At 40.1% G+C, this 22,310-nt stretch overlaps 1 protein-coding gene across 3 annotated transcripts in view; it reads left to right on the forward strand.

The window, feature by feature from the left end:
- Positions 1-1,269: 1,269 nt before the first annotated feature.
- Positions 1,270-22,310, forward strand: part of Mkx (mohawk homeobox) — a 63,363-nt gene continuing 42,322 nt past the window's right edge. Inside the window, exons 1-6 of one of the 3 annotated variants that reach the window (XM_047520961.1) lie at positions 1,270-1,646; positions 3,693-3,962; positions 5,778-5,937; positions 13,287-13,440; positions 13,874-14,209; positions 16,505-16,863. In XM_047520961.1, coding sequence (XP_047376917.1) covers positions 3,775-3,962; positions 5,778-5,937; positions 13,287-13,440; positions 13,874-14,209; positions 16,505-16,518 — 852 coding nt within the window. In that variant the 5' untranslated portion in view covers positions 1,270-1,646; positions 3,693-3,774 and the 3' untranslated portion in view covers positions 16,519-16,863. Of the gene's footprint in view, positions 1,647-3,692; positions 3,963-5,777; positions 5,938-13,286; positions 13,441-13,873; positions 14,210-16,504; positions 16,864-22,310 lie in introns of those variants that run through there. The other 2 variants (XM_047520959.1, XM_047520960.1) reach the window with 2 other exon arrangements.

A 22,310-nucleotide genomic window follows, 5' to 3' on the forward strand; every position in this document is an offset into this window, starting at 1 on the left:
ATTGTCAGTTAGACCTCCTTCTGTTCTAAAACATACTTGCTAGAAAAATCAATGACTGAAACCTTGTGATGTGTCCCTGTCTTTAGTTTCTACAGCGAAACCTGTTATTGAACCGACTCTACAAGTGCAGAGACAAAGAATAGCCTTGAGCTCTGCAAGGACAAGTCCTGTTTTAAAGGAGAACCAAGGAGATTGGGAAACGTGATCAAATGATAACATGTATCTCTCTGGTGAGCAAAAATGTAAACCCACCCTCCTACCCGCTTTAGACTGTGTCACTGCCTGGTTTCCTGTCACATATTTTGGGAGATGATAGATTTGAAAATTCGAGGATGTGATTATTCTTGGAAAGATCAGTTTTAGTGTATATTTTAAACACTTCTAGGATACAATAAAGAAAAATGCTTAGGTGGGCCCCTACCTCAGCACTGGTCAGTCATCTTTAGAGGATAAAAGGGCAAATAATGCTATGTCTTTTAAGTTTGGGGGAATCTACTTTCGCTCTTAAAAAAGATGAAAGGTGTCACAGAAGCAGCAGGATAGGCATCCAGAGCGCAGCGGCTTGATGCTCAGCGAGCGCCTTAGGGATATTCTAAGCTGCCAGAAACTCTGAGCTTACAGATACACCTAAGCCGGAGCTTGGTTCCTCATATTTGGTGGGTAGCAAAGTATCATCGATAAGAGAATCTGGTAGTCATTCTCTCTCTTTACACTGTGTCCTAGCTCGAGATTTTTTCCAAGTTCCATTCTCTTTGATGCATACAGATCGTTGGTTCTGGGCTCTCAATGTCTTCCACACTTGGGTCACCCTAGCTTAGGCACCTGGGCTCGCCTTGACCCATCTTTGCCTTCCGCCATTCCTATGCATGTGGCGGGTGCAACTTCTTCAGCGCTTGTCTCAGGAGTATGTCTGCCCTTGACTCAGACAACCAGGACTTCAAGAAATCCAGTGACACCAGAAAAGAGGCTCCCAGGACACAAGAACCTCCAGCAATACGCTCATGTGTTGGAGACGCAAATCAGATTTCTAACTTCAGCTAATCGCAAGGAAAATATAGCTCGGGTCACAGTGGCCTCTTCCGACTAGCCACGCGCGGTGAAATTTCCAGCACTCGAACCAGCTAAGACAGTGGATTTGCACCACAGCCTCTCAGCTCCCCGAGCAGGAGCTGAGCGCTCCCGGCGGCTTCTCCAATTTCTCGCATAAGTGCGAAGGAAATAGCCCCTTTTGCTCCGCGATTGCAAGGTCAGGGGCTCTGGGAGCTGCGCCTGGCAGGGGAGGACTCCGCTGGCCGGGGGCTCCCCAGAGGCGCCCGGGCGGCGGCTTTTCTCCTAGGGGTTAACAGCAGCTCCAGCGGCCCGGCGGGCGCGGACGCTTCCTCTTCGCCCGCCCGGGAACATGGATACTGCGCCCGCAGGATGTTCGCCGGCTGGGCCAGGCAGTCAGGAAACATGAGAAGGCCTCGGTATTCCTGTTCCCGGGCCGCGCGCGCCCGTCTGGGTAAATAAAGCCGAGACGACGGTGGTGGCGGCGGCGAGCGCGCTGAAGACCGCGCGGCGAACATGCGGCGGGGATGGGAATGCGCCTAGCTTCGAGGTGGGAGAGCCAGCCGCCTTGCCGCCGGCCGCGGGACCGGTTGCTACAGGTACAGCCCTTGCGCCGCTGTGTTCTCTCCTGGTACGGCGAAACGTGAGGCTTGCTCTGACTCTCCAGCTTCCCCTTTCTTCTGCCCTCGAGAGCCTAGGCTCTCCCAGCCCTCCCCCCACTTTTCTCCGAAGTCTGGTTGGGATGCGCCCAGGTGGTGGTCAGGGGTGGCCCGAGGGTCTGCTAAGAGCCTGAAAACCCACCTGGCCCCTCATCCTTTTCTTTAAAATTATTGGCTGGCCTTGGGCGGGGCAGATCACTCCCCAGCACAATTTGGGGTGAATTGAATAAGTGTGGAACACAAGAGCCGAGAAAAGACGGTGGGAACCCCTCGGGGAATCCTGGGGAGAGTTAAGAACCGCTGATCACGCGCCCCCGGACCCACTGCAATGGGACCAAACTCTGGGACCTTTGCCACCTCCTACCACTGTGCCTGCTGTCCGAAGACCCACACCGCGCGTGGAGTCCGTGGTTGCAAAAAGGGTCCGAAAAGGTAAACCTCGCCATGACTTCTCTAGGAAAAAGCACACCCTTGCAGAAGAGGACAGGGCTGGGATGGGGACAGATGGAGGGTCTGGGGTGGGATGTCTTGTATAAAATAAAGCAGAATGAACGCAAATCACTAAGCGCAGTGGTTTAAAAAGAAAGTGACTGTAGAAGAGGGACTTCGAGCACGAAAATTTGCTTTGACACTTATTGCTGAGGATGTGTGCACATCCCAAGCACGTACCTGTTTGCACGGGGGGACTCAGTCCTAGAGGACAAGCGACAACCGGCAGAGGTCTGACTTTAGCTTCCTGACGAAAAGTGATGGTGGCTGTCGTTTAATCACTGTGGCTATGGTCCTAAATGTCGCGCGTGGCCACTGCTGCAGTGGCCGGAGGGCGGGGCGGGGGGCGTTGGCGAGTGTAGGATCTCCGAGAGGTAGTGAATGTGTGTTTGTGAGTGTGTGTGGGTGGGGGTTGCAGCCAGTAGCGCGCGCGGCGGATTGAGGGGGCGTTGGCAGCGAAGTGGAGACAGCTCTGAGGAAAAGGGAGCTGCCCAGAAGCGTAAGGCGGAGAGAAGGGGTGGGCGAGGGCGTCCGCGCACCTCGGGGCGCTAATTGGGGTGTCTTCTGGCTGCACAAGCTGGATCTGGAGGTCCGCGCGTGGCGGGCAGCAACTCTGGAGGTAAACTGCAGGCTTTCGCTGACCTAGGAAACCTCAGGCTGAGGGGTGCGCTATCCACGCCGCCTCCTGTTTACGCTTCTGATACCTTTTCAACCTCTGAAATGGGCTCCGGATCTCTGGTCTCCCACCTGCGCAACGCTGGCTACAGTAACCCCGGGACTCGGACCCAGGTGTCTTGAACCTATCAGAACCCTGAGCGTCCTCCAACGGGATGATAGGAAGACTGAGGGGGTGGGGAGAATGTTTGTCCCTGATGCCACTTAGCTTTCTAATTCTGGAGGCCGTTCCTTACTTTCCCCTACCCTTACCCCAAAGGTTTCAACCAAACCATTCAGGATCTAGAACACATGAAAAACTCTGAAATCCCGATATGGCCTGTGACTCATTAACTAAGTCTTGCAAATGCAGTTGTTCACATTACCCTAACTCTTGCCTTTCTTCCAACCCCTCCGGACGACCCCAGTGTCTTTAATCTGATATTGTGATTAAATAACACGAGGTGCCCTTAGCCTATCATGGTCCGCTATTCTGAGTGTACTTCTCCCAAAGATCTATAGTCTTGTTTGGGAATTACTTTCCTGTGCCTCCGTGGGTAAATTATTCATGTTTGAAGTTCTAGAGGCGGAGGTGGGTGCTTCATCGCCCGAGCAAGGAGAAGGGTGGGGACCTGTCCCATGATTGTGTGATGGTGGTGGTGTTTGTGGAATGGAAGGGGAGGATAGCCAGGTAGGAAGAGGCGGGCGTTCCCTGGTCCAGAAGCTGCGGTGCAGCTCCGCCCCTCAACTCCGCAGCCTGTCTCCCCTGCCAAATTCAGGGCCCAGGACCTGCAGGAATCTGAGTACTGTCAGCGAGTAACGTGATGCACCTTTATCTCCTAGAACCCGAGCCCTGTTGCGGAGCTCCTGGCGGCCCGGCTCCAAGGCGCTGCGGCCGCGCCACGCGTCCCTACCAACCCGCACCATGAACACTATCGTCTTCAACAAGCTCAGCGGCGCGGTGCTTTTTGAGGATCGAGGCGCTCCAGAGCGGGAGCGGGGCGGTCGGCCCTATGGCGGTGTCCTGGACAGTCCACACGCCCGTCCCGAGGTGGGCATTCCCGACGGCCCGCCCCTCAAGGACAACCTCGGCCTGAGACACCGAAGGACCGGGTATGCCTACGCTACCGGGAGCACTATCGGCCTGCAACCCGGAGGGGTGGTGGTGGGGAGAGGGGGAGAACCACACAGGAGTCTTAGTGGACACTGACCCGCAGGTCGGGGTCCCAGAGTTCTCCCAAGAGGGCAGATGGGCGCCTTCTAGGCCCATGCGTCCTTATTTTGAGGGGTTAGCATCTCAAAGCATGAGGGATCAGTTCGTTAGAACGGTTCCAAAGAGGGGTGTCGGAAACTGAGTTGGAACTGTCCCCAGTCTTCTGCTACCTGGACCTTAGGGTAGTTTCTGCCCTGCCCGGTGCCGCGAACACAGAAGGGACTGAGCGGGATGCAGAGGAATAGAGCAGGGTTAAGTAGTCGGGGATTCCCAGTTCAGCATTAGAGGTTTCTTCTTGTCACTGGCGGCCCTGGCGGAGACCCCGCGGCTCGGCTGGCCTTGGGCTAGGTGTTGGGAAGGTCGACTTCCGCAGGGCGTCCCAGGAGCGCTCGCAGCTCGGCGGGGCCCGCAGCGAACCCGGAGGGGAAGGCCCCGGGCCTGCCGGACCGGCTTTCGGTTTAGCGGGGTGAGTGGGGTGCTGGGAACCGGGAACTTGCGGGTGGGCCATCTGCTACCGCTGCCAGGGCTTGGAGGGCAGTCTCCACCCGGCCAGGTCCCGGCGATTCCTGGAGGGGCCCCGCTTGGGAGGGGCATACGTCCTGGCCACCTCCACCTGAACGATTGCATCAGCTGCTTGTTCTGCGGCGTTGCTGGTTAGTAAAATAGAGATTAAGTTTCGTCAAAATGTTACTACCAGTGGTTCGGATGGAATTGCATTTCAAAGTGTTTAAAGAGGCAGAAGCCCAGAAGGCAGGGCAGAGGCGCAGGCGCACGAGCTCCATGAAGCGACCCAGCGAGCTGGCGGCTGCGGGGCGACACCTCCCGGAGCCTGCGGGGAGCGCAGCGCCAGAAGTCCGGCTTCAGGCTCTTAGCAGTTCTGCCTCCTCCACTTCGAATTTGCTTTACCTGGGGTCTTTTTACTTTACCTGATGAGTCAGAACTTTTCATACTTTTCACCCTCCATTAGTCGGGAAAAGATCCTCAAAGCGATTTTTAGATTCCGCATCCATCTTCCACAAACCTTTCCTTTGGAAAGTTCCCCCTTCCCCCAAAGGATCAGAAGAAGAAAATGAGAGCTCCGAGAGCTGGAGCGGCCATCATTCTTTGTTTTATTCCTGCTCTCCAGTGGGTGACCTTTTCCTTGACCACAAGTGACTGAAACCCGGGGTGCCAGGCAGAAAGGAGTTCCCTGAAAGGACGTTGGAAAGCGGGTGGCTGACCCAACTCTGCTGATGGTGCCAGGGCCGCTCAAGGGCGTGGTGCTAGCGGGCAAAGGACGAGTTACAATCAGTTCAGTTTTCCAGACCTTCAGTCTTAATAACAGTTTTCTTTAAATCACTTAACCTGATCCCCTGAACATCTGAGTTGCTGGGTTCGCGATATCCCGCCTTTCAAGTAAAACAGAGTCCTGTCCTGCACTGCCATATGACCCTCTGCGACAAGCAGGCTATTTCAAAGAAAGACGCTGAGGAGCTGATACTCCATCCAGAAATCGTGTGACTTTCTTCCCTTGCTTTGCCCCAACCTCGGGGTAACGCAGAGCCCGGGCGCACAACCGAGCTGAGGTGCTCTGCTGTACCAGGCTGGAGCTCCTCTACCATTGACCACCAGATGCGGGCTGCGGCCCCAGAAATGCGTCCTGGAATAGAGGGTTCTAACCCGCAGCCCCCAAATGGCTCCGCTCACCGCGGCCTCCTCTTTTCCCTGTGTCCCAGGGTCCGGCAGAATGGCGGGAAGGTGAGACACAAGCGACAGGCCCTGCAAGACATGGCGAGGCCCCTCAAGCAGTGGCTTTACAAGCACCGTGACAATCCGTACCCCACCAAGACCGAGAAGATTCTCTTGGCTCTCGGCTCACAGATGACGCTAGTGCAGGTAATCGCGACTTATCAAAGCCCGGGATCCGATCCGTTTCCCTGCGAGCGACTGAGGAGCCTGTAAACTTAGTTTTTGTACGGTTCTGCAGGTGGCGCCTCTCCCTGGGGTCGACTGGAGCCCAGCGGAGGGAAGGGCGGGTCAAGAAACCTTGGCTTTGCATTTAAGGATGTTGAGTAGTAGGCACAGGTGCAGAATTTGACTGTGGGGAAAATTTCTGAGTTTCTTCTCATCTATCATTTCTATGCAAATGATCGGTTCAGGAGGGATTGAAGGATGAGCTGTTAGAGGAATGGAAGGTCAACTGTGGAGATATGAGAAGGAAGTTGGAAATCTGGACTTTAGAGCCACGTTATGATGAATTCAGATGGTGCCATCCACAAGTAATTTTAAAACTTTAGTGTGCATCAAAATCGCCTGCAGGCTTGTTTAAACAAATTGCTGTGCCACACCCCGCAATTCTAGATTCAGTAGATCCGGGGTGGGGCCGATGATAATTTGCATTTCTGATAAGTTCTCAGGTGTTGCAGAAGCTGCCAGTCCTGAACGCAACTAGCCCTGGACCCAGCTTTGAGAACCAGAGAGCATGGTGCAGCATATTGGAGCCGCATATTAAAGCTCGAATACAGAATAAACTTCAAAATTACCAATGACAGAGGGTAGGAGGAAAGATGAAGGAAAAAGGAAAGGCAGGAAGTGGTTTAGGATACTTTTTTTTTTTTAATGGAAAGTATCATCATAGTATTAGATGGAATCCTCAGTATTTTGCTGCTGGTGCTTTTCCGCTGGGCTTAAGGAGAGGAGGATTTCAGATTTCAGATGTTTGGGTTACTTTGTCAAGTGTAGAGAAACGGTGCAAGCTTGTTTCTTCTCCAGTGAACAAACACTACTTCACATTTGACTAGCTTTTCTGAACATAATCTTATTTGCTATTCACAAAACAGGATGATGTAAAGCAGTTAATATTATGAGCATTTTATGGGCGGCATAACCAAGGCCTATGGAAGTTAAGTGTAAGGGGTGGAGGTAAATCTGGAAATAAAACAATAATATAATTCCAGATCAAATGCTTTTACCATCACACCAGTTTTCTTTAATAAACGTGGTGGCATGAACTTTTATACATGCAAACAGAACAGATAGATTCAAAAAGAGAAGGAAGAGCTTGATGGACTAGGAAATTGTTTATATTACAGTACTCCATGGCCGAAATTGTGAAAATTTGGACATTCCATTAAATTTACAGTAAGGGGAACCACCAAATTTTAAAAAATGATAAAATTAAAAGTGCTTCCCAGACACTTTTTGCCATTTAGGAATTACTGGAAAGTTTGACAAGCATGAAAGTTGGCCTCTAGTCAGGCTGATCAAAATTCTAATATGTATTTTTCTGTTTATTTTCAGAATACAGTTGTACAGAGAAACATCTGTTTTTCTTCCTATTAACAGGAAATTTTATTATTAGTTATTTGCTGTAGCACTGGAGGGAAAAATTAACTTAGTGTTCTTGGCTTGCTATCTGTTTAACATAAAACTATGGAAGTGATTTACAAGGGTAGTTTCTAAGTAAATTATTACAATCAGAAAAACTTGCTTATGAAAATAAAAGCATATGCTCCAATTTCAGTTTGAACAGGTATGCTACTTATTTTGAACATACACCAATTGATAGAGTTGTTTGAATATTTTACAATGGTGTCAATAAAATATTGTTTTGGTTGATTATATGGTTCCTTTTTAATGCTTTTCTTGTCATTCTTTCATAGAGAAAGTAAAAATATTTGACATTTTAGAACTTCCTTGTTATAAAAAAATAATACTTGTCATTAGGAGAGATATTTAATTTTTTATGTAGTTTTGTTGAGCTGCATTATGAGTAGTTATAATTTTACTCTTTTTTTGTGTGTGTGTGATGCTCCGGATTGAACCCAGGGCCTTGTGCATGCAAAGCAAGCACTCTACCAACTGAGCTATATCCCCAGCCCAGTTATAATTTTAATACATAATCGAATTATTTGATAGTTTGAATACAAATAGCAATTCTTTTTGCAGTTTGAATTTGGTAAGGCTATTACATTTTTCTAACTTACATGAGATTTTCATTCAACACTCTTTCCTTTCTCTTACTCTAGTTCTTAGAAAATAAAGATGAACAAAAATATGCAGTTTTTAAGTGGGGCAAATATTATTTATAATAAGTGATACCTGTATAATGATTTTCAAATGTTACCATAAGTAAAGTTTAAAGTGATAAATGGAAAATGTTGAAATATATAGAAATAGAGAGGGACCTTAATACATAAGCTGGTTTGGGTCTAGTTATTTTCAATTAGGAACAATTGTATGTCTGTGTAAAAAATATATGCACAACAAACACACATAACTATTTCTATATATGGAGATTTGTATAAAAATACAAAGCAAATTCTGATTCTACGGAAAACTGCATAAATTATGTAAATGCTTTACACTGTATCTGGAAAAAACATATAAAACTGTGATCTGAGTAAAGCTTTTGATTCTGGCAAATTAGTCTATGTAATGAGTCAGATTCTCCCAGTGAATAAGTTTCTCCTGCGAAGTCAGGCTTCTTGAGAAGAGTATCATGTCTTATTCATGGGGTTCACAGCCATATCACTCCAGCATAGTGCTTTCCATACAGTAAACTATCTGTACATGTTTGTAGGGTAAATAGCTTCCTTTTGGGAAATAAATCTATAAGGATCATGTAGCCTTCCAACATACCTTTCTGACAGCTTAAGAATGTCTTGAACTCTAAAAAAGATGTTCTAGATTTAAAACCCATCCCATTATAGAGAGTACACAGAGGGAAACTTATTATACTTAATGCTATATGATGGTTCTGCAGAATAAGCACAAGTATAAACTATTTTATTTTCAAAATATCTGAAAATATGTCATCCATCTATGTCTTCAGACAAATTCAGAGTGTTTCCCTTTATCTGGCCAACTCTTATTTCTTGTTTATTACAGTGCCTCCTATGTCCTATTTCTCATAGATTGTATTAACAAGCTGTCAGCATAACTGTTTTATTCCTTAACTACAAAAAATACCTTATATTCTGGGAATTTCTTTTATGCTTAATATTTTCCTTTTGATTGTGTCAGACTTTTCAGACAAATTAATTTTCCTTCATTTTGCTACTTTTAAATTGATAAGGAAGGATGTGAAACTTGGTCAACTACTCCCTTGAAGCCTAGAAATAAAAAGATGACTTCAAAAGATAAAAGATTTTTTAGTACTTCTGATAAATAGAAACTCCAAAGGCATTAATCAGCACCTACATTTTTTCATCCTTGAAAAATGGAACAGAAAGAAATGTTCATGCACCTTTCATTTATTTTATTTATTTGTATCCACTTGAATTAGTAGTTTATCCTACTTTGCTATAACTATGCTTAACTCTCATTTGCATTATTATTCTGGCATCTTCTTAATGAGATATAAACTCTTATAAAATTAACGGGGAGATGATTTTTTTGTGTGTATGTGCACATGCTTTGATTTGAACTGTACAAAATATTCCATCATGCTTGGTTCATTGTTCAAACATAAAAACATACTATGGACTTTCAAAATATAAACAGCTTTATTATGGGATAATACAAAGTCATATGTGATTGGTTTGTACTATTGCAATATATGGAATTTACCAAGGAATAATAATTGCATGTTGATACTTCCTCCTCTTATAATACAAGTTTCAAATTCCTGTGATGTGTCCACATACAATTTGTTTAAAACTTTTGTGTTGCAAGATTTTCCTCCCTCTGTTGACATAACTCTGTTTTTGCTTGGAGTTGAGTGCTTTCTTCTGAAATATGTATGGTCTTAATAATACAAAGCTCACAGTAATTGTTAAATATTTAACAAAATCTCACATTGTCCCTTGCACATTTTTCCAAGTGTCAGTTCTCACAGTATGGAAATGAAGTACTCCATATTTCAGTTGAGTAACTCAGAAGAAGTTTGTTAGTTCAGTGTGTTCAGAGATGGACAGATGCCAGTTTATCCCTTTGGGTTCACTATAATGATTGCTCTGTCAATATGATGAATGTAAACACCTCTGTTAGAGTATGATGAAAATTGCTTAGTTTTCTCTTCCAATTTCTAGATGTTTGACTTTTTAAGGTTTCGCTAAAAATTATGAGGTTTTTAAAGCACTGAGTTTAAAATGCTGTCCTAGAACTTCCCTGGGGCTAAAGGCCTGTTTCATGTAAAATACAACTTAAAGAGAATTGAGTAACAACCTGAGGGGATCGATAGTATGTAAAAGACAGAAAATGTGAACTGGTCTTTTTACTTTCAGTGAAATATAGAATTTGCACTAATGAATCAGAAAGAAATTGCAAAAGATATGCAAATTCATTAACCTATGATTTGCCTTCTATTTGCAGGGACTTACTGCAAGTAGATATTAAACACCTCAGACTATATCCATCTGTACTGTAAATTTCTGTTAATAAAATACTGGCAAAGTAAATATATTAGCAGATTGGGTACCAGTCAAACTTATGATATCAGTTTAGAAACAGCTTATATTAGATAGCAGCAAATCTTTCTGGAATATTTCCTAATTTATAACTATTATAACATGATAAAAATTGTGAGTATGTAAAACATTAAAAGGATGTCACCCCTATATGTGAAAAACTAGTTAATCCTCCATGACATTTAAAGTTCTTCATTTTTTTTACATTAGAAGTATAGTTCACTAATTTTTTTAAGTTTATAAGGCAATTGCATTTGTCTTATATGAAGAGTGTTACAAGAATAGGATTTTACCCTGTATTGTATGGGTACAGTATAAATTAAGAGTAGTTAATATTTAACTAGTTCAGTCTGAATTATATGCTGTTTAGTAAAGAAAGTAACAAGAACTTTTTCGATTTGGATTCTATTACGTATGAGTAATACAGGCATAGGAGAAGTTTCAAGCTGTTCTTGGAAGGACATAATTACACACATCTGATTACTAGAGAGAGAGTAGTGGTAAGAGCAGAAGGTAGATTTGTACCAACTATAAAGGGAATTAACTCCGGCCTAGAAGAGCTTGAGTTGTATTCACAGGTCGTAGTATTTTAGAGTTGGAAAGATTATTATGAACAATCTAAGCCATTTTATAGATGAAGGATTTGAAGTTCAGAAAAGTCGAATGACTTCACTAAATTCACACAGCATATTTCTGGCAAATTCAGAACAGGAAACCTGATCTCTTGTCATTAGACCACAGTTATAGGATAATAGGACATTAACGAGGATTTGAAGAAGTTAAGTGATTAAGTCAAAATGATGCATCAAAGTTTGAAGTTCATGATGGTTGTTAAGATCCACTTAAAAGAACAGAACAGAAGGTAGGGAAGTTTGAAAGATGATTATTCCAAAATTCCTATTTAGTAGTCATACGGATTTGGACAAAAGTTTTGGCAGTGAATTGAAGAATATGGGAAGTTTGTAATGAAGAAAGGGACCAGGTGCTTAGTGCTTCCATAGTGAATAGCCACCTGTGTATCACAGTTAATCATGTCACATTCATCACTGTTAGTCCTTCCTGGGGTGCAGGGGACAAAGCTTATCCAGTCCTGGCACTTAACACCATGGCTAATGTACAAAAGCTACTCAATGTATATAGTGGTTGAATGAGTAGTCCCAGTGAGAATTTAAAGTCAGATCGAATCATAGTAATAATAGCTCAGCTCGACAAGAAGTTGACGAAGACTTAGACTTCTGCAGTGCCATGGTGAGATATTACATCCTTGCTCATAAATGTGAAAGGATTTTATCATTGCTTAAGGCAGAAAGAGGCAATATTGAACATACTGAAATTATATGGGAAAACAATCATGTGTTAGCCATGGAGACAGGGAGAAAAAAATGTAATTCTGCTTTTTGTTTTTTAAGCAGAATTCACCACAGTTTTATTCAATAATTAGGGCTTGGGCAATGTGCAAAAAATGTGTATTTCTAGTATAACTCTAAAAAAAGAAAAGAAAAGGAAAAGGAAACTTCAGTGCCACACAAACCATTATAGTAACATGGAGTCATGTTCTGGAACAAATTAATAGAAAAACTGAATTCTCTTCCCATGTTTCATTCTTTTAAAAACAAATATTATCCTTTCCATTTTTAAAAATTTGTATACTGATGATATCTTGGGTATTTTAGAAGAAACCTCAAGTGTCATTTTAGCCTCTGGAAATCCAATGGCACCTTAAAAAAAGAACGGAAGTAATTTTTCTTTGTTTTGGAGTGTCTATTTCTTTGCCTTCACCCATGTGCTTAAGAAACAGTTGACATTCAGCTTAAAATGGGTGTTCTTTGGCTTTTCTCCTCCCCCTGCTTCTCTGCTCCGTGTCCTGTGGTTTTGCCACCCCTGCTCTTTCAAGAGTCCTACCTCCTTAGACACTATTGGTTTCCTAAGCTGGGCCCTTGACCCTCTTCATTCTGTCCACTCACAGCTTCAGTGATCACCTCTGTGCCTCTGCCTCTCAAATATGATCTCTCCTTGAAGTCTCAGATACCAGTTTTATTTTCTTGCTGGACATCTTGCTTGTATGCTTTTCTAGCACTTCAAACTAGACATTCCCCAAGCCTAAGACATCATCCCATCCTCACAATGGTGCTGTGCTTTCTTGGTTACCCAGGTTTGAGGACTCAAGGTCATCTTTTAACTCTTCCCTCTATCTCATCCCTCTCATTTCTGAAATTGGCCTTATATTTGTTTCCCTGACCTCTTTCTTGGGAAGATACTTTCTTTTCCATTCCACCCAGCATAGGCCAGCTTTCCTTCAAGGATTGACTTAAATCTTCATGAAGTCTTGAGTCACCTGTGAAATAATTCCTCTTTTCTTTGCATTCCTGTAACTTTTTTTTTTTTTTTTTTTTTTGAGTTGGGGGGTACTCTTCACTATGTTGTCCAGGGTAGAACTCCTGGTCTCCAATGATCCTGCCTCAGGCTCCCACGTAGCTGGGATTTTAGGTACATACCACTACACCTGGCTTCATTTTGTTTTAATACCTTATCTACTATTTATCATATTCTTTCTTATGACAGTGATTTGTATATTCTCCTGCCTCTCTTGCTAGACTTTACTTTTTATTAAGACCCTTTGCTGGCAAGGCCTCTGTTTTTCTTAGACCCAAAGGTCTCATTCTTTACAGTATGTGCTCAGCATGTTTGTTGAAGGGATAAATGGATATCAATGTCTAGTCCTCTTGTGTCTGATGATCCTAGATGTGGAGAGAGGCTTAAATTCTTCATGAGAAAATAATTGCAAAATGGGTAATGTTTGTATGTTTCGTTAATGGAAAAATAATACTGTTTTAGGTGTCGAATTGGTTTGCTAATGCAAGACGTCGGCTTAAGAATACTGTGCGGCAGCCAGATTTAAGCTGGGCCTTAAGAATAAAGTTATACAACAAGTATGTACAAGGCAATGCTGAACGGCTCAGTGTAAGCAGTGACGACTCCTGTTCTGAAGGTTGGTTAATAAATTTCCTTTGCTTTCTTTTGCTTGCCTCTACAATAAGTTCACCTAGATTGCTATTTTTAAGAATGACCACACAAAATATGTTGGTGCCATAGCAGTTCTCTTCTATTGCACGAGGTAACTTCATTTTTACAATACTGTAAATGACTAACAGAATTATGGCCTTTTCCTCTTTATAGATTTATCATGTGTGTGTCTGAATAACCTTTTCTTTGAAATTCATTAAAATTAAAATACTATAGGGAGAGATTGCATAGATGCCTGGTTTTTTTTTTTTGCCTAAAAATTAATCTTGTCTATCGAAGATCATTTTATACATTTTATATATTCTTCCTTTATATATATTTGTAATGGTTAAATATGACAACCAAGTGCTTGCAGAAAGTGTGTGTAAGTAATATTTAGTGATATTTCGTCCCCCTAGATGGAGAAAATCCTCCAAGAAACCACATGAATGAAGGGGGCTATAACACTCCAGCTCATCATCCTGTGATTAAGAGTGAGAGCTCAGTGATAAAAACTGGAGTGAGGCCAGAGTCGCGGGCCAGTGAGGACTACGTGTCACCCCCCAAATATAAGAGCAGCTTGTTGAACCGTTACCTTAATGACTCTTTGAGACACGTCATGGCCACAAACACTGCCATGATGGGAAAAACAAGGCAAAGAAACCATTCAGGATCTTTTAGCTCCAATGAATTTGAGGAAGAATTGGTGTCTCCCTCATCATCAGAAACAGAAGGCACCTTCGTTTATCGCACAGGTAAGCCTGTGCGTTCTGTGTGATTACTGTGATACCTTGTGTAAATTAGAAATGAAACTGCAGCACAGGAATTTATCTTAACAAGTATAACAACATCAGGTTACTCATGTTTTGTCCAAACTTCAGGTATAAAAGCTTTTCTTTTGTTTTAAACTCTTGGTGGATCTGTTTGTTAGTAGATGATGGTCTTAGAGATATTGAGATAGTTTCAATTTTAAAAATATGGACAAAAGTTTTCATTCTTAAGGATGATTTTAATCTTAATGATAACAATACTTAGAGAAGGTATTTGTTGCCATTTATGAAAAACTTACAATGGAGGAAAGTGCTAGATTACAGCCAGTCATGCAAATACTTTGTATTCCATCTTTTCCCTTCCATGTTTTGATTGCTAATAGTGATAGGAAATGAACACAAATTAGCACTAGTGCCAATTTTTTGTGAAAGAAAAGTATAGGTCTGACTTCAACTGATTCAGAAGTTTTACTTTCATTCCTGGAAAGCACAAATAGGACTGATGAATAGCTTTGAAATTTGTACTTTCATTCCAGAAATAACAAATTCACTTCTACCTGTCCAAAACATTCAGATGAAATAGCAGGTTTGGTAAAAAAAAAAAAAAAAAAAAAAAGTTGATCATGACTCAAGTCATTCAAATATAGATAACTGCAAAAAGGATTTTAAAAAATGGAAAGATAAAAATAGATCAACAAATTAAAAGTTGACTGTTTAAAAGCAGTAGTACAATAAGCAAGCAAAAATTGACACAAGTTAAAGCTGGAAATGACAAACAATTTTGTCACTCATCATTGTATCTAGGAAGAGATAAAAAAAAAAGGTAAAAGTCCATTTAGCCAATAATTAAAATGAAGAATCCTCATATTAGTATCTAACTAATGTGACCAGAGCGGATGATGGAGGTAATTCAGAGCTTTGTGAATATTTATTTTCAGAGAAAGAAATAGAACTCAAGTCATTCAAATATAGATAACTGCAAAAAGGATTTTAAAAAATGGAAAGATAAAAATAGATCAACAAATTAAAAGTTGACTGTTTAAAAGCAGTAGTACAATAAGCAAGCAAAAATTGACACAAGTTAAAGCTGGAAATGACAAAGGAGATGTGGCAACCAATACATAGTAAACACATTTTTTTTGGAGGGAGTTGCCAGGGATTGAACTCAAGGGTACTTGATCACTGAGCCGCATCCCCAGCCCTATTTTGTGTTTTATTTAGAGACAGGGTCTCACTGAGTTGCTCAGTGCTTCACAGTTGCTGAGGCTGGCTTTGAACTCGAGATCCTCCTGCCTCAGCCTCCTGAACCATTGGAATTTACAGGTGTGTGCTACCACACCTAGCAACAAAAAATATTTTTAAAAACCGTGATGAAGTATTATGTACAATTGTTTGACAATAATTGTGTATGTAAATGTGTATCTGAAATGATTTGGTATTGACCACATGAATTAAATTCATAAATAAGAAAAGTTTTTAATGACCAAAACTTAGGAAAAATTCAGGTTTTTGGCAAATATAGTTCCCAAAATATATCACATGATAGATCCATTGGTTTTTAACTTTTTTTCCAGACTTTGAAAAAATAATTCCAATGTCTGATATATTTTTCTGGAACAAATAAAATTATGAGAAGTATCCCAGGTTTGTAAAAATGTAATGTTATCCTAATCCCAAACTAGATTAAGATAGCATGAAAGTCAAAATTTTTATTTTTGATACTGAATATGTAAAAACAGGAGAATATTTATAATGTAGTAGTAAGTGAAATGAAATTCAAAATTGTGGAAACACTGAATGCAATTATGATAATACAAATGCTCATGGACAAAAGTAGGAAAGATTTTTGGAAAAAATGAAATCAACTTAATAAGGTAGGCTAACTTGTAATTAGTTATTTAAAATAATTTTTTTCTCAGAAATTTCTTTACATTGCCCAGTAAAAACAAGGTCATATGCCCTATGAAATTTATCCATTTGGTAAGGCTTCTGAAAATGCATAGTCTTTTCAAAGGTGACAAAATATAAAGTTAAAGGGTGTAGCGTGCTTGTAGTTAGTGCTTTTCAAAGTTAAATATCTTGGACATTCGTTTCTATTAAAACATTCCAAGTGCACTTGGTCCATATTAAGGACTATTCATTTGCCAAATTCTATTTCTAAATACAAGTCTATTTTTTAGTTATGTGACCAATTAGAAAGCAACCAAGATATGTAAATTTCTGGTTTTTCATCATGTGTGTAAAGAAGAGAAAGAGTTTTAATTTTTTTTTTATTTTTAGAGATGGAAAATTAAGAAAGACTGATGATCTAAGAGTGATCTACTGAGTTTCAGACCAAACAGTAAATGGCTGTCGTCTGTGAGAACTGAGTGACAGCATCTGGGCAATTGTAGCTGGATTAACATGCATGTATAAATAGTAGAATGGGACTTCAAGAGGTGCCTTCTGAGTAACTGCTATGGTTTTCTTTGGCATACAGGCTTGTTCTGAATTCCTTCAATTCTTCCCTCACCTAAACAGAAATTTTCTTAAGTCTGCTATTAACTCACCCACCCCTACCTCCACAGTGCTCCAGTAGTACAAAGATTTTAACTTTCCAAGTGTCTTTTAAGAACACCTCTAAGTACAAGTTCTTAGTTTTTCTTTGCTAAGAAATTTTATCCATCCACATTTGTATAAGAATTGCCATCTCATGATGTGTTTCATTAAATATATGGAATCAAAAAGCCAAATGAAAAAGTTAATGTGTGGAAGGATAATGGATCATTGAGTCTTACTTCACTTATTCTTATTGAATCTTAGGAAGGAGAAGCCTTGTGGATTATAAAGTAGTCATCTTCAGTGAAGATATTACTAGAAACCATCAAAGCAGATGTCCATGTTTTTTATTGATTTTATGTGGATGTTAGGTCTCTGTCATCTGTAGTCTTAGGTCTCTGTCATCTGCAGTCTTCCGCAGTCATGGTAGGGGCAGAGTAGCCTTTCAATAAATATTGGTTGAAACACTTCTGACAACAGTAGTTATAACATTACAATTGATCGGAAGTATTAAAGCCATTGCTTCTAAATACAATTAAGTAACACTCAAGGAAATTAGGCACTTGGTGTATTTGTTGAATGAAGTCATGTAAATTAAAGTTGCAATCCATTTTCATCATGATAGGTTAATGAACAGTAATTTTCAGACATTTAATGGGGTGAATTCCAATTATAAGCTTAGGTTTAGGTGTCTGGCGCCTAGAAGATTCTGAGGTGTCAGGATAAGAGCTCTAATCTTCATATTGCTCTCCACTCCCATCTTCTGTCCTCATATTCTCCAGAGGGGACCAACCATGCCACCTTATAGAGCAAGTACCCAGTGGAACCTTACCTAACTTGGATCAGAGTTTGACTTTAACCTCAGAACCAAGACTAAAGTCTTGGTTAAATAACCTTCTCTATAAAGGAGTGAGAAAAGTTTCTAAAAAGTGTGAAAAGGGGGAAATAGGCATTGAAATAAAATGTGGTTTCCCCTCTTCTGCTTTGCTTGAGGGCAAGTCCTTAGCTCATTTTTTCTTTTTTCTTTTCACAGTTCACAAATGAACAAGTTATAAATGTGTAACATTCAAATACTTTTTCTCTGAGCTCCACTGCTGGTATATAATTCATAAATGATACCTGCTCCCGAGAGGCTAAATATTTAAGCTACATCTTGTTAAACTGTCTTATACATATGGTACAACCAAAACATCTAGGTAAATAGGACTGTTTTCTGGGTTAGTGTGAATTAATCAGGTTAGCTTCCCCTCTGCTTGACTGAGCTAAATATCACTGAAGAAATGAAGATTTTGATTGAGAGAAAAAAGAAGTCACTTTACTTAGTTGGTGGAATACTATGGGAGGAAGGTTCTATTTAGATTGCCTCACAGTTGGAGAATTGCAGAAAAATGAGAGATTGAGGTGTTTGGGTTGCTGTAGAAAGAGGAAGTAGAAATTGGGAGGATACCAAAGATCAATTCCCATTTCTAAACCCTTTTTCTTGGCTAATGATGACTCTCAAAGGCAGAAGATGCCCCCCTGTTCTTTTTTTCTTTCTCTTTCTTGCACACTTGTGTAGTTTAGAATCTAAACTGGTAGCAGTAGTAAAATCCAGGTATGCTAATGAGTTCAGGAACCCTTGGATCAAACTGGGATTTCATCTTAATTTATAGTATTGTTTCTTTTTAGAAAGACACACTGTCAGTTCTAACAACTGAGGAAACACGTCCTCCTCTAGGAATAATCTGTTTGTATCTCAGGTCCTCCCACAGGCATTCATTCATGGACAGGAATGTTTGTAAAAGCCATTCAGTGAAGGCCCTCCTGCATTTCGTGCTGGGCCACTCATCAATGGGACATATCTAAATGAACCAGAAAAAAAGGTTTTAAAAGATGCTTTGGAAAACCTTTTGAATAGTGAATAATCGCCTCTAATTGATCTGTGTCAATAGTCAGGATTAGTATATGGAGGTAGCTTCAAAACAGCCCTGTGGCAGCCAAGAGGGGGCTGCCTTGAGCCTAAGGTCCGAGGGTCTCTATGTCTGTGCTAGGTTTCTCTGAGGTTTTGTTGACCAGGAAGTCTATTTTAGCTACTTGTCTCTTATTTTTGTTCCCTTTTTGTGCTGTCACTTTCTTGTTTCTTAGTGAAAGAATTAAGCTTTGCCATTTTGGATTATTCCAGACATTCTTTTCCTGGCAGACGAACAACTATTGATATTCTCCAGCAGAAAATAATAAAACCCTCTATCAGCACTCCAGCGAGTGACATTTAAAGGATACTTGAAAGTTGATCCAATTTCTTGTCTTGTACTTCACCTATTACACGCCATCTGGGAATGAGGCATTCTACATAAGTGAAATTTCCAGATAGCAGAAATTTAAGTACCAATTTACAAAAGGAATTTTCTGCTCTTCTGAAACTATACTATTAAACACTGCTTTGGGGGTGTACTCTTAGAAGTCCTCTCTTGATTCTTAATGCTCTTCTACCCTCTCAAATTGGTACCCTTAGGGTTAATCACAATCCTAACTTGCCTCTAACTCTTTTGAACAACCTTTGGAAAAGGGAACTTTCCTAATTACTTCTTTCAAATCGGTGGTCTTTTAAATAAGATTTATAGAAGTTCTGGTCTTTGGGTATGTGCAGGGTTACTGTGGAATTATAAGGACTGAAGCATTATTCTAAGTGCTATAGATTCTTAATATTTAACAGTGGTGATAATGGCAAAGCACATTTACTTTCTGAAATTCAAAGTCATCTGATTTTTGAAAATTGCATTTGCTTTATGGATTCATTCATGGAATTTAAATGGAATTTCAGGAGTGGTCTGCCTATTGTGAAGAACTGAGAGATTAATAGCAGACAAAAAAAGAGAAAGGAATATTGGTAGTTTGGGAAATTTGCTGGCTCCTCAAAAAAAAAGGGGTGGCTTTTCATTCACTTTTCTTTGTTATTTAGTATCATGGGAGAGCCTGAAAAGGTCAAAATGGAGATGCTGAGACTTTCAGCCTCAGACAACAACGTGACTTACAAACAAATTCAAAATATGTGGCAAATTAGCTTAGTTTGAAATGTAGTTTTTTTTTTTTTTTTTTTTTTTTTTAAGAACTGTGTTTGATCTGGATAGTTCTGGATAGTTCTATCCTTTTCCACGGTCGTACTTTCTTAAGATAGCAACACTGATTTCAAATTTTTTGACTATAGACAAATTATTTCTGAAATGTGGCCACATTCTCTCACTGTCTTGTGTGTATTAAAAGTTCCATGAGGTCCTGAAATGGTGTTATATTAATTTAATTTTTATAGGCCCCCTAACACTAAGTAAGGTGTCTTTCACATATTTGCTCCATAAATGTTTCTTAAGTGAATGAGTTAGTGTTTTAATGATTTAGTCTGTCTGCTCTTTAAATCATAAAGACATTTTAATGCACATAGGGATATGTTGGCCTGTGTATGTCAACATGACAAGAGAAAGAAAAGGGAACTGAATAAGTTTATATTAGTTAAAAAAAATTGTAAGACAGAAAGCCTTACGATTTTAAAAAACAGGAAAAGGGTTAAACAAAATGAAGCTTAAAATAATGAAATGTTTAAGAAATCCAAGATTGAAACTTTGAAAGTATAAAATGAAACCAAATTAATTTTAAGTAAAAGAAAGTCCTGCAGCAAAATGCATGAATGATAAATGGAAAAGGTTAACTAGTTTAATGAAAATACACTGAAAAATAACAAGTTTAGCAGATAGACCAAGTACTGGTATTTTTGTTTATCTTTACCTAGTATACAGCTTTGGAAGTAAGAATTAGGAAATGAAGCATGGATTTAGACCCACACATTTAAATTCTTCTTCACTTTCAGGATTAACAAGTTCCCTGAAACAAGTTTTGACTTTTTAAGAATGACTCTTTTGGGGCTGGGGGTGTAGCACAGTGGTAGAGCACTTGCCTAGCATATGCAAGGCCCTGGGTTCCATCTATACCACCACTTTAACAACAAAAGAAAGACTATTTTAAATCACATGTCAGAATGGGAGACAGTGCATGCAAAATTTTGACGTTTTCTGTTCTCTTTATATGTAAGAGTAAAAATGCCATACATTTTATATATTTTCCTATCAAAAAGAAGTTCGCCAATGTGAGACATTCTGCAGAGGCCTTCTCTGTATTTTGATTTTATTCTTCTACTGGCATTTATCAGTAAGTCAGTTACAATTGATTTTTGGATGCTCGGTGCATTGCAAACTTGAAAAAGTGGTCACTCACAGCCTAGTAGTTTCATAGAAGTGCTTGTTCATGTCACTATATTTAAGACTGTGTCAGTATTTCCATTAAGAGACTTTTTCATTCCCTGGGGCTTCTAAATAAGTCATAAAAATTCAAGCCAAACTAAAGCTGGCATAGAAGGGTCTTTTTTTCTTCTTCTCCTTCTTCCATGTATAAGGAATATAAGTTCATAATGTTCACTAATTCTTAGGTTTGTAAACTCTTCATGTACTGACAATACTGATGAGACCAAATAAGATCCATTGACATATCTGTGGCCTGAGAAAAAACATGGTTGTCAACAATTTTTTACTGTCTGTGAAAATAACAAGTCACTCTATTTAGTCAATATGGAAGTGGTTTCTTTTCTTTTCTTTTCCTTTTTTGTTATTTGCTATTGGTTTTCCCCTTCTGCCTCCCTACTTTGTTTCTAAAATTAAACAGGTATTTTTCTATGTCAAAATTTGTCTTCTTGATGTAATAGGAGTTTTACTCAGGATAAATATGTGTTTTCCTCCAATCCTGAGTTTTGGTACTTTCAAATTCTGGAAGCTTGTATTCTTGTTTTCTGTGATAAATGATATCATTTATAATTCTGAGTTTTGAGGAAGCAAAAAAAAAAAAAAAGGTAATAATGAATTTGTTTTCCCAGTTCACAAAATTCAAATTTTTTCTTGGATTGTGGTTTAAATAAAGGATGCATGTTAAATATTGTTTGCATAAAGAAGCTTTTCTCTCTTTGACAGTTTCAGTGCCTCATTTTTCTCAGGTTCATTGTACTGAAAATGTAAATAAACAAGGACTTTTGTAAATCCAGCAGTCAATTTTTAAAGGATCCTTCAGTTCAGTACCTTATTTTGCAGGTTAGGAAATCACTTTTGATATTCTCCAAGGCACTGAAAGTGGATTTTTAAATATGATTTCTTCATTGCTTGGAAATGTGATCCTGATTCTTAGTACAGTAAGTCAAATTGCTTTTGACAATTTCAGGTACTTAACTGATTTTTACTTAACAAATACTTAAATCATTAGTTTTGAACTTTTGAGAATTTGAGTCAGGTGTGCACACATTTCTAAAAATTTTTCTTAATGGCCACCATAGAAAGATCTGAATACAAGATGATATTATAAATTGTGGGCTGTGGTAGTCATACACATAGAGTACATAGAGCTTGTCTTTTGGATATTAAAGGACATAGGAATGGTTTGTAGAAGATCCCTCATAGTCAGTATTAGTAGCCAAAGTTCTCTGTGGTTGTGTGTGTGTGTGTGTGGCATGTGTTAGTTGTAGAAACTGAACATGGTT

The sequence above is a fragment of the Sciurus carolinensis genome, chromosome 12 (genome assembly GCF_902686445.1).
Source record: "Sciurus carolinensis chromosome 12, mSciCar1.2, whole genome shotgun sequence".
Taxonomy (NCBI): domain Eukaryota; kingdom Metazoa; phylum Chordata; class Mammalia; order Rodentia; family Sciuridae; genus Sciurus; species Sciurus carolinensis.